This window comes from Apostichopus japonicus, chromosome 21 (assembly GCF_037975245.1).
Source record: "Apostichopus japonicus isolate 1M-3 chromosome 21, ASM3797524v1, whole genome shotgun sequence".
NCBI lineage: Eukaryota > Metazoa > Echinodermata > Holothuroidea > Aspidochirotida > Stichopodidae > Apostichopus > Apostichopus japonicus.
Window position 1 is genome coordinate 20,671,709 of NC_092581.1, and position 13,403 is coordinate 20,685,111.

General features: G+C 34.9%; 1 protein-coding gene across 10 annotated transcripts in view; it reads right to left on the bottom strand.

The window, feature by feature from the left end:
- The window catches only part of LOC139963233 (complement factor H-like), a 40,243-nt gene that overhangs the window by 12,547 nt on the left and 14,293 nt on the right, over positions 1-13,403 (bottom strand). For 3 of the 10 annotated variants that reach the window (XM_071963842.1, XM_071963838.1, XM_071963837.1), the window contains exons 3-7: positions 4,186-4,374; positions 3,850-4,038; positions 3,514-3,702; positions 3,178-3,366; positions 2,644-2,838 (exon numbers count right to left, since the gene is read on the bottom strand). In XM_071963842.1, coding sequence (XP_071819943.1) covers positions 2,644-2,838; positions 3,178-3,366; positions 3,514-3,702; positions 3,850-4,038; positions 4,186-4,374 — 951 coding nt within the window. Of the gene's footprint in view, positions 1-2,643; positions 2,839-3,177; positions 3,367-3,513; positions 3,703-3,849; positions 4,039-4,185; positions 4,375-4,521; positions 4,591-13,403 lie in introns of those variants that run through there. The other 7 variants (XM_071963847.1, XM_071963846.1, XM_071963839.1 and 4 more) reach the window with 5 other exon arrangements.

The following is a 13,403-nucleotide window of genomic DNA, read 5'->3' on the forward strand; positions in this document are numbered from 1 at the left end:
GGATCAGAATGTATCTAAAGTTGTTGCTTATTTGGAATTGACTTTGGGAAGAGTTGTTTCTTGTGTTTAATCTGGAATACCAAAGACATGTGCCAACAACAAAGACAAAGTAACTGCAGTGTAGCAGTCATCGTAGACAACACTCCACGTTTTCTCATCCCACGGATCAGCATATATCTAAAGTTGTTGCTTATTTGAAATTGACTTTGGGAAGAGTTGTTTCTTGTGTTTAATCTGGAATACCAAAAGACATGTGCCAACAACAAAGACAAAGTCACTGTAGTGTAGCAGTCATCATAGACAGCTCTCCATGTTTTCTCATCCCATGGATCAGGATATATCTAAAGTTGTTGCTTATTTGAAATTGACTTTGGGAAGAGTTGTTTCTTTGTGTTTAATCTGGAATACCAAAAGACATGTGCCAACAACAAAGACAAAGTCACTGTAGTGTAGCAGTCATCATAGACAGCTCTCCATGTTTTCTCATCCCATGGATCAGCATATATCTAAAGTTGTTGCTTATTTGAAATTGACTTTGGGAAGAGTTGTTTCTTTGTGTTTAATCTGGAATACCAAAAGACATGCGCCAACAACAAAGACAAAGTGACTGTAGTGTAGCAGTCATCATAGACAGCTCTCCATGTTTTCTCATCCCATGGATCAGCATATATCTAAAGTTGTTGCTTATTTGAAATTGACTTTGGGAAGAGTGTTGTTTCTTTGTCTTTAATCTGGAATACCAAAAGACATGCGATAACAACAACGACCAAGAAACTGCAGTGTAGCAATTGAAAATGTTGGCACTTTTAAGTTGATCTAATCCCACAAGACAATACTTTTATAGCCTAAATTATTCATTTTACATTTACTGGGATATAATATATGGACCTCTGGAATAGGAAGGTAGTAGGGTGTTTAATTGCTGAAAATCGCACATTATGAATTGTTTGTGTTGTCATTGCTTTTTGCTCTCTCAAATGTACCTTTCTGCTGTGAGCGATTGAAACATCCATATATTGTTTACCTAATTACTAGGTAATAATTAACCTAAAACCTGTGTAAAATATTTACTGAACGGGTGCTATGTAAACTTCTCTGGCAAAATTTTACATAACAGTATTGTATTTGCGTTACATAATAAACATGTAAAACTTTACAAATCAGCAGTAAAGTAATTTTTACTTAAATGTTTTAGTGTTCTTATTTGACATGAAAATTAAGTAAAATTGTACTTAACCTGTGTAAAACGTTTTCCGAGTGTATAAGCCCCCTGACATTCCAATATCCAAGTTTAATGATGAACTGTCAAGCCTAATGAATAATTTAAGTGTTGTCAGCAAGACTTGCTATATCTGTGGTGATTTTAATATTGTTAAAAAGTGATCATGATTCTAATATATCCAATTTCTTAGATTTAATGTATTCCCATTTTTATTTTCCACTTATTTCAAAACCAACTAGAATTACTCCACAATCAGCCTCACTCATTGACAACATCTTTTGTAATGATACTTCTGTTAACTTAAGCTCGGGGATTCTATTATCAGACATAAGTGACCACTTGCCTGTTTATTGTTGTAGGGATTTTAAGGCTCACTCATTACCATGCTCCAATAACTTTTTTTACCATAAGAGGACCAGTAAAGATTCTTTACGATATATCAATTTAGAACTTTCTTCTTTGATTGGAACCTATTAAACAATCTCCGAGATGTTGATACTGCATATAACGTTTTTGTTGATAATGCTAACAATATAATTTCTAAGCACTGTGTAGTTAAGCAATTTGAAAGTAAATCCAATACTATACGCTCACCTTGGATAACATCAAGTATTTTAACTTCAATTTCAAAAAAAGAATAAATTATGTAAAAAGTATCTTCTTAATCATTCTAGTACCAATAGAAGTAAATATACTCTTTATAAAATATAAACTGACAAAAATTATCAGATTAGCAAAGATGATGTATTATGAAAATTGTTTCAAAGACAATAAAAATAATTTAAAGAAAACATGGGATACGATTAATAAAATTCTTGGTCGTACTTCAATCAATACTCCAATTGATAAAATTAAAGATAATGATTTGTTAATTACAAATAAATTTGACATGGCCGAGAAATTTAATGACTTTTTTGCTAATATAGGTAACAACCTTGCGAGTTCTATTCCCACTTGTCACTCAAAATTTACAGATTTTCTTACTGATAGTACCCCATCATCTCTAATTCTCTCATATATATATATATATATATATATATATATATATATATATAGAAATATATGTATATGTATGTATATATATATAGAAATATATATATAGAAATATATGTATATGTATGTATATATATATATATATATATATATATATGCATATATATATATATTACGTTGGTTGAAAGAAGTGTTTTTCTTGTTAATCAAAACCGAAAAATCAAATGGGTAGTTACTCATAATAGTAATGGTATTTTATGCTAAGTGACTATACATTGGGCCTTTCACATGTTATGTAATGTTTCATCTTTCACTGGCACACGTTTGAAATATTTTGCCTGATTTCATCATCTTAAAATACAACATGATTCAATTACAGCAGACCAGAAACAATGCTTTTCTTCAAATATGACAATGATCTCACAAACCTGTGCAAAAGGCATCTTCATAGGTCCATACTCCAGAAAGACACACTGCAGTCCTGTGGCCATTGATATACCATCCTTCAGGACAGTCATACATGATTTCAGTTCCATTTGGATATATCTCTCCTTCTGCAAAGTCAGGACTATGGATTACCAAGTCATCTGGGGGAGCGGGTTTATCACATGATGAAGCTTGTACTAGGAACAAAACGATATTTAGATATTAATTTTAATGACAATTAATATCTGCAGTCTTGTTGCCATTTAAATCCCATCCATCAGGACAGCCATACATGATTTCAGTTCCATTTGCATACATCTCTCCTTCTGCAAAGTTACGACTATGGGATACCAAGTCATCTGGGGGAGCGGGTTCATCACATGGTGAAGCTTGTAGGAGGAACATAACGATATTTAGATATTAATTTTAAAGGCAATGCTGACAGTCTTCCCAATACCATAAAAAATACAACATGATTCAATTACAGCAGACAAGAAACAATGCTTTTCTTCAAATATGACAATGATCTCACAAACCTGTGCAATTGGCATCTTCATAAGTCCATACTCCATAAAGGCACACTGCAGTCATGTTGCCATTTAAATCCCATCCATCAGGACAGAAATACATGATTTCAGTTCCATTTGCATACATCTCTCCTTCTGCAAAGTTACGACTATGGGATACCAAGTCATCTGGGGGAGCGGGTTCATCACATGGTGAAGCTTGTAGGAGGAACATAACGATATTTAGATATTAATTTTAAAGGCAATGCTGACAGTCTTCCCAATACCATAACAAATACAACATGATTCAATTACAGCAGACAAGAAACAATGCTTTTCTTCAAATATGACAATGATCTCACAAACCTGTGCAATTGGCATCTTCATAAGTCCATACTCCATAAAGACACACTGCAGTCATGTGACCATTTAAATCCCATCCATCAGGACAGCCATACATGATTTCAGTTCCATGTGCATACATCTCTCCTTCTGCAAAGTCAGGACTGTAGAATACCAAGTTATCTGGGGGAGCGGGTTCGTCACATGGTGAAGCTTGTAAGAGAAACAAAACGATATTTAGATATTAATTTTAAAGGCAATGCTGACAGTCTTTCCAATACCATAAAAAATACGACATGATTCAATTACAACAGACAAGAAGCAATGCTTTTCTTCAAATATGACAATGATCTCACAAACCTGTGCAATAGGCATCTTCATAAGTCCATACTCCAGAAAGACACACTGCAGTCATGTGACCATTAAAATCCCATCCATCAGGACAGTCATACATGATTTCAATTCCATTTGCATACATCTCTCCTTCTGCAAAGTCAGGACTATGGATTACCAAGTCATCTGGGGGAGCGGGTTCATCACATGGTGAAGCTTGTAGGAGGAACATAACGATATTTAGATATTAATTTTAAAGGCAATGCTGACAGTCTTCCCAATACCATAAAAAATACAACATGATTCAATTACAGCAGACAAGAAACAATGCTTTTCTTCAAATATGACAATGATCTCACAAACCTGTGCAATTGGCATCTTCATAAGTCCATACTCCATAAAGGCACACTGCAGTCATGTTGCCATTTAAATCCCATCCATCAGGACAGAAATACATGATTTCAGTTCCATTTGCATACATCTCTCCTTCTGCAAAGTCAGGACTATGGATTACCAAGTCATCTGGGGGAGCGGGTTCATCACATGGTGGAGCTTGTAGGAGGAACAAAACGATATTTAGATATTAATTTTAAAGGCAATGCTGACAGTCTTTCCAATACCATAACAAATACATCATGATTCAATTACAACAGACAAGAAACTATGTTTTTCTCCAAATATGACAATGATCTCACAAACCTGTGCAATAGGCATCTTCATAAGTTCATACTCCATAAAGACACACCGCAGTCCCAAGTTAAATATATCATCAAGCCTAATGTTACATATACATGTTAGGATACCAGGGGAAATTATGGTCATCGTCGTTCGGCGCAACAAGTATTCAGCCAAGCGACGAAACAGTTGTCATACATTATATGTAAATATATATATATATATATATATATATATATATATATATATATATATATATATATATGTACATATATATATATATATATATATATATATATGTATATATATATATATATATATATATATCTATCGATTCTTATGTTTGATTATTTCATTCTTAATAGACTAGGCTATGTGCAATATTTTTAGGATCACCTTTTAGCGTACTAGACTATAGTCTCTTTTCTCTTATGCATACTATCAGTATTTTTTTTTCTGTTTAGGAGCAGTATATTGCTTTATAGGTGCCTTTTAAAATTTTATTGTTTTTAAAATTGAATTTTGATCCTTTCGTTTTTGATCCGTTAGACTGTCGTATATGTTTTTCATTTTTTTAGTTTTAGGTTTAAATTCCTATTAGTTTCGATTCTTATAGTTTGACCATTTTCGAGAGGTTTGATTCTTATTCCTTTAATCAGTTGCAATTCTTATTTTTCTTAATAGTTTGAATTCTTATTATCCTATTAAATTAATATGTGCAATTCATAGTTTGATATTATTCTTATTCCATCTTATCATTGTATTGTCTTATTGCTAGCATTTAATTGCCCATTTTTAGTGCTTAATAAAGTTTTTTGAATTTGAATATATATATATATATATATATATATATATATATATATATATATATATATATATATATATCGATTCTTATGTTTGAATATTTCATTCTTAATAAACTAGGCTGTGTGCAATGTTTTTAGGTCACCTTTTAGCGTACTAGACTATAGTCTCTTTTCTATTATGCATATTATCATTATATTTTATCTGTTTAGGAGCAGTATATTGCTTTATAGGTGCCTTTTAAAGTTTAATTGTTTCCAAAATTGAATTTTGATCCTTTCGTTTCTGATCCGTTAGACTGTCGTATAGGTTTTTCAATTTTTCAGTTTTAGGTTTAAGTTCCTATTAGTTTCGATTCTTATAGTTTGACCATCTTCGAGAGTTTTTATTCTTATTCCTTCAATCAGTTTCAATTTTTTTTTTCTTAATAGTTTGAATTCTTATTATCCTATTAAATTAATATGTGCAATTCATAGTTTGGTATTCTTTTAGTGTATTTTCATGTATACTATTTGTATTATTCTTATTCCATCTTATCATTGTATTGTCTTATTGCGAGCATTTAATTGCCCATTTTTAGTGCTTAATAAAGGTTTTTGAATTTGAATATATATATATACATCTGTATATATGTTTATAAGTATGATATTTATATATTAATATATATATATATATATATATATCTATTATATGTATATATACATATATATATATATATATATATATATATATATATATATATATATATAATAATAATAATAATAATAATAATAATAATAGTAATAATAAATGCATTTATACAGCGCTAATTTCGTACAAAACATTCAAAAGCGCTTAACAAGGAAAAAGCCAACCAGTCGGGTCAATCAGAATAAGCAAGCTTAAACAGATATGTTTTTAACTTTATCTTGAAAGCATCTAGGGTCAGGGAGTCGATACGCATCAATTCCACCGGAAGTGAATTCCACAACCGAGGTCCTTTGTAGGCAAAAGCCCTATTGCCTAATGTACTATGATTGATACAAGGAACATACAGTGTGATTCGAGAATGTGAGCGCAAAGAGTAACAACTAGACTTCACCGAGATCATATCACATAAATACAAGACCTTTTAAACATTTAAATACTTGCAAGATTAGTTTAAATTCAATGCGCTGCTGTACAGGTAACCAATGAAGAGATTGTAAAGTAAAAGTAATATGACAAAATTTAGGAAGTGCGTAAATCAAACGAGCCGCTCCATTAAGTACCATTTGAACTCTACGAAGCTTATAATCAGGTAAACCAATCAAGAGTGCATTACAGTAGTCGATGTGACTAATTGCAAAAGCATTAATAAGAGTTTTAGTACAGTCCTCATCCAGGAATTTTCTGATCTGACGAATATTATAGAGTCCATGGTATGCCCTTGAGGAAACTTTTCCAATATGAATGTCCATTGACATGTTGCTGTCAAGATAAACCCCAAGATTTTTTGCACTATCACATGGCTTAATATCCACGTTACCTACTTTTATCATCTGAACCCGAGTCTTAGCAACTTGTTGGCGAGTCCCAATTAAAAGAAACTCAGTCTTAGAGTCATTGATCATTAGCCTATTGCTGATCATCCAATGTCTTATTTCGAATATAAGTGATTGCATTGCCAGAACAGCCCGTTCCTCAGATAACAGAGAACCAGCATTGAAAGATAAATATAACTGTGTATCATCAGCATAACTATGTGCGTTAGGAAGGTGTTTAGAGACAATGGTAAACAACTGAGAAACATAACAAAGAAAAAGAACAGGACCGAGACAGCTGCCCTGTGGTACACCACAATTCAAAGAAAAATCTTTCGATGAGATATTTTCTATAGATACATGCTGTTTTCTGAAAGACAGATAATTACCAATCCATTTTTGTGCATTATTAACAATACCAAATTGGGTACGCAATATGTTCGTAAGAATATCATGGTTAACAGTATCGAACGCTGCACTCAAATCCAACAGGATTAAAAGAGTGCATTGTTGTTGGTCCATATTCATCAATATATCACTATGAATTTTCATAAGTGCAGTTTCTGTAGAGTGATTTTGCCTGTACGCAGATTGGCAATCAGGAAAAGGAGCATGTGATGAACAATGTGAGACAATCTCATTAACTACAGCTCGTTCAACTAACTTAGAAACATAACTCAAATTACTTATTGGTCTATAATTAGAATAGATAGGGTCCAAACCTGCTTTCTTTAACAATGGGGTAACGGTAGCAATCTTCCATTTGTCAGGAACATTACCATCTTTAAGTGAAAGATTTATCATGGTAGTCAATACAGGCAAAAGGGGGTCAAGACACTTTCTAAGTAACCAAGTGGGTATTGGGTCAAGATTGCAGGTAGCCGTATTGGAGGATTTGATAATTGTGCGAACTTCATCGTTAGAAAGTGGCTTGAACCCAGTCAACTTCGATTGGAAATGCTGTTGAACATAAGGTTCAAAAGGACCAGTAGCAATGGAATCAATGTATGTATTAATTTTATCAATTTTAGATATAAAAAATTGTTCGAAGTCATTAACAAGTTTCATAGTATTCTGGTGTGGCGGATAAGAAACAACTTGCTTTTTATTACACAATGACTTGACAACAGTAAACAGTTTCCTGGTGTCGCCTTCACAGTCCCGGATGGTTGATGTATAAAAGGACTTTTTAGCATAGTCCAGATGGAATGAATACTCATTCCGCAAAGAGCGATGGACCCATCTGTGAGTTTCAAGACCAGATTTGCGGAAAACTCTCTCAGCCTTTCGACAAGCGGAACGTAAAATTTTCAAATGATCGGAGAACCAAGGTACTGTTGGCCTAACGGTAATTACTCTGGTCAGAACTGGTGCGTGGATATCAAGGATAGATGTTAAAGTACGATCATAGCATTCAATTAAACTCTCTAAATCAAGCCATTCAGTTGTGCATAATGAGGATTGCAAAATATCTGTACAAAATTGATCAATATGAATACTTCGATATTTCCGGTATTTAATTTCTTTGGTTGAATGTTTGGTAATAGGAAGGTCAAGATAACATCTAATTGACCAATGATCAGACACTTTTAAAGCAGCTAGTGGAGATGATAACACGATATCGTTAGTGGATCGTGTGATGATTAAATCAAGCGTGTGTCCGGAGTCGTGAGTTGGAATGGAGACATGTTGCTGGAGACTAAACGTATTCATAATATCAGTAAATTTAGTCGCATCAGTACTAGTGTGATCATCCACATGAATATTAAAATCGCCAGTAAGAATAAGTTTTTCAGGACAAAGCACACAGTTTTCAAGGTCACTGAATTCTCGGAAAAAAGTTGAAGTTGTGACCGGATGGGCTTCGGAATATGGAGGACGGTAGATTAATATTAAACGAACTCTGAGATTGTCAATAGCAACCAGCCATTCAGAATATTCAAAAGACGACTTTTCATCAGAATGCAAGAGGTTGGTCTTAATTGAGGCTCGAACAATTAAACCAGTCCCACCACCAATTCTATCCTGCGGTCGAGGAACTCCAAGGTAATAATAACACTCAGGCGCTAAGGCATCTTCGGAAACAATATCACTTGACTTAAGCCAAGTTTCAGTTAAACAGCATAAGTCAGTGCCAGAATGAATTATATGATCAACGATTAAAGAAGTTTTATTTCGAGCTGAGCGAACATTAGCAGTCTCCAATATAAATTTCCTTTGTGATTGCCGATAAGTCTTAGTATTGCCGTCCTGGAAACTAATGTTTAGTTTAAACGAGCAATCAGTCGTTTAACTTTGTTCTGCGCATCGACGTACTGAGGACAGGTTATAGATGATGCCATGTGATTTGCGCGAGTTCCAGAGTTGCCACGTTTGCAATTAATGCAAGAATGTTTATCTGTCTCGTCAAAGGAGATTTTGCATAGCCTGGTTTCGTGGTCATTTGCACAGATGGCACAAAAAGGGGTGGTATTGTTAGAGCATTCTTTATGATAGTGCCCAAACAGTTGACATATGCTACATCGCTTGACATGGAATCTATCATAAATTTTGCAGGAGTTCATACCCAAGATGATACGATCACCATGTTTTTTCATGAAGTCACGAAGTGATGGGGACACATTGAATATGGCTTGAAAGACGGTTTCATCATTTCTCAACTGCTTTGAAACAAGATGAGTAATATGATCTCCAAGAGTATTGATTTCAAAATATTCTGCCAACCAACGATTTTGTTGAAGTAGAACAGGCAAAGGGTCATCAGCAAAGGACGCAGAAAACCCGACAACTGCAATAGTTGGCAGCATGGTACCAGCTTTTTTAATTGTTCCAATTTTGGGCAGGTTGTTAGTGATGGCAGTAGATAGTTTGTCACGTGATGAAGCTGAGTCACACACAATAATGGTTTCGCCTGATTTGTTTTTGAAAGATTTGCTAATTTGGACATTGCTGTCAACAATAGTTTTCTCAAGTGTGGTGGTGTCAATAGGTGATTTTGGAATAACCAGTGCGGATTTGCTTACACGAGCCTTCCTTATTTCGACCATTTTCTCCTCATTTGACCAACACTCGCCAATGACAGGGGCAGTCGGAACGCTAGCATGTATAGATCCTTTGGCTTGTTCAGCTGATTGCTGAGATTGGCCTTTAGATTCGATGAGATTCTTAATTTCATTCAGGTTGAGCTCCAGGCGATCGACTTTCTTTTCTATATCGCACATTCGCGATTGATCAGGGGAGTTGACACTAGCCTCTTTGTCTGATTTACAAGAGTTACAGATGTAGAAAAAATTTGGGTAGAGTTTAGATGCATTGTCCAGCATATTATACAATGATGATGTGCATAGCCTCTTCTTGTCTCCACAATCAAATGCATGCACTGATGATTGGCAAAGAAAACAACACAATAGGTTTGCCTGCATGCAGTTGCACACTGTGCACTCGGCAATGGAGGTAGACATAGTTAACGTGTGCACCACACCCAGAAATAAGTTTCGCAGAACTGATGTAAGTATCCAAGACAGCTTAGGCTTGACAGCCCAGAGGCAAAAGGGTATCAAGTCGCCGTAAAGTGGGCGAAAACAATGTCAAATTGGTTCAAAGAATACTCACAAGTGGCATATGAATATAATAAAGTCCAACATCCGTGAAATATAAACTCCAATACGTAATTTAAATGAAATAACACAGCCGTTTCGGAGTAGATCAAATAACGATGTTCACCGTAATACATATACATATATATATATATATATATATATATATATATATATATATATATATATATATATATGTATATATGTATATTCAGCAGTAGAGAGCAGAAGCCTAATAGATCAGAACCATATTCATCTTCTGTTGTGTCTTATTTTCCAGCATCCTTGAAACATTATATCCTTCCCCTTTGATTTGTTGATGTCATAAAGCTGTATTTATGTTGTGCATTATTTAATTTCAGTATTTAGACTGTATATTCTTCTTGTGTATTTTACAGTATCTCAGTGATCTCCATTTTTCTGTTCTTGGTTTTCTTTTCTCTGTACTTTCATATCATATCTATCTCTACCCATAGCCTCCATCTCCACATTTTCTTTACTTTCTTCCTCCATCCCTTCATCTGTCTTTCACCCTTTCTTCTTTGACCTCTTTCCTCCCATCTGTTTACCCTGTATGTTTTAGTTTGCCGACTCCCCCCCCCACCCACATATCACCCCCCCAAAAAAAATGTTCACAAGGTTGACAAGTCTCCCCGTGCTAGTCCCAAGCTAAACACCCTTGTTGTGGTGACCGTTCACTATACTTGCGGATCAAATGGAAAGCCCCGATCCCCCCACCCCTTACTTCCCAGTGTCATGAATCGGCAAATGGAAGATTATTCGGAGTTGTTCGTGATGGTTCAATGATCTTATAGTCAGGCATAGGCCTATATGGTTCTCTTTGTCCTACATTGCCGTCGAAGTTTGAAATGAATTAATGGTGCTAGGAACTTCCGGGCAATGTTTAATTTTCTGTGGCAAGAAAAAAAGGCTCCCCTCCCCCCCCCCCACCAGTGTCCCTCCTGGTTGACTAGAGCCCGTACGCATATATGGTCACACAATAGTATAGATAAGTATGATCCATGCAGACAGCTAGTATTTTTTTCCTTCAAATTCAATCCAATTTCAGTTTAAGTTTCGAGTTGTAATACGAGTCAGTCGTGATGAGGTGCTCCATAGTGGGGCTGGGAAACCCAAGCCCGTTGCCGAGTTTTTGGCATTTCGTTGGGAGCCGTTCGGAACAAGAAGCAGGATAGTCAATTCTGGAGTACAGTACGCTGGAAAGCAATAAACTGACGTGAATTAGAAAAAAAAATTGTTTTTGCTTTGACGGCCGATGTTCAGCGAGTCACTTTTCAATGGAATTAACTATAAATTTATTGATCATGTACTTATTCCCCTTTTGCCAATCCTTTCTAAAGAGGGTCTAGCCGCCCCTCATGGCAACGTATTTTCCTTCCCTTTTCCGTTCAAGTTTCATGATTTTTAAGGACAGGGTTTACGTGCACCGGTTAGGGGGATGGGGTGCAGCTAGGGCAAGTGCTCTGTGATCGCCTAAAGGGCCCGTTGCCAGGAGTCCAAAAATAATTTAATATACATATTTATCTACATATGGTTTATGACATAAAATGCTTTGAATTTCCCTCCTGATATATAACTAAAATTTATATATAAAATACAATGTAAGTTGTGACTGTGTCTATGTATAATTAATACCTAAATTGGCTGAAATACCAATTGTTCACACATGACGGACTTGACCATACGTTTGATACCCAATGTTGTAATCACTAATTCAGTAAATTTTTTCACTAATTCGCGTTTGTCTTTTTGTGACACGAGTCAGTGTGTATAAGACATAAAGTTCACTATTAGTTTCTTGAGCTGTGAAAGAATGTCGACTCGCGACTTCGGTTACAACATTTCAAATACTTTACTCAGGTTAGTACAAGACTGGCGCATCTGTAAAGGTTTGAAATACGATGTTTTTTTACAGTAAAATAGCATTAGGTTACTGTACTTCTACATGCTAAACTTCTGATATTCGATACAGCATATATGCATGCAGAGCTTTCCAAATCAGTGAATTAACTACGAAACCAGGGCATCCGAACAGTTCGGACTTCGACTGCTCCCATGTAGGGCTAAAAGAGTAAAAGCAGGGAACTGCTGGAGTAGCAGCTCCCTGGTCAAACTATTACACCTATACTGTACAGCCCACTAGGTGTGAAAAGTTCTGAACGTAAAACAAACCACAGAGTTGTTATTATCACACAACACACACAAAAACGCGGCGTAATAATTTACCGCATAAGCTACTACCTATAGCTCCATGATACTATTCTGACCAGGGAGTTGTTCCATTACAACTCCCTGTACTGACACTGCCACAGACAAGAAACTATGCAGGAATTTCGCCAAGGCCACCGCTTCAGGTAACCAAACCCGTTTATTGCTTACTAGCCGTAAATACGGGATTGCTAAGATATTACGAGACAACAGCGACGAAGCGGTGGAGGGTAGTATTGATACTATTTTTGAATCGGGTGGTGTGAAGGACAGAATTTACGAGGAAATTACGAGCGATCCCACCTTTAAACTATCAGTTGTCTGACGATCGCTAAAACGCGTGAAATTCCGAGTTACAACTACCAGTGTTTCACTAGTCTCAACTAGTATCAACACATATTCCGCTCTGTCCACTGGACATAGAGCACTCTGCGCCAAGATAGACGCCTACCAACCAACTATATATATATATATATATATATATATATATATATATATATATATATATATATATATATATATATATACTATAAATATATATATATATATATATATACATATATAGACATGTCTGATGGCGTGTGTTGGCAAGTTAAGAATACACACAAGAAAAAAAAATGATACTTTCATTCGTTCTAAGTAATAAAGTTGGAAATGAAAGTATCATTCTTTTCCATTTTTTTCTTGTTTATATATATATATATATATATATATATATATATATATATATATATATATATATATATATATATATATATACATATATACATATATA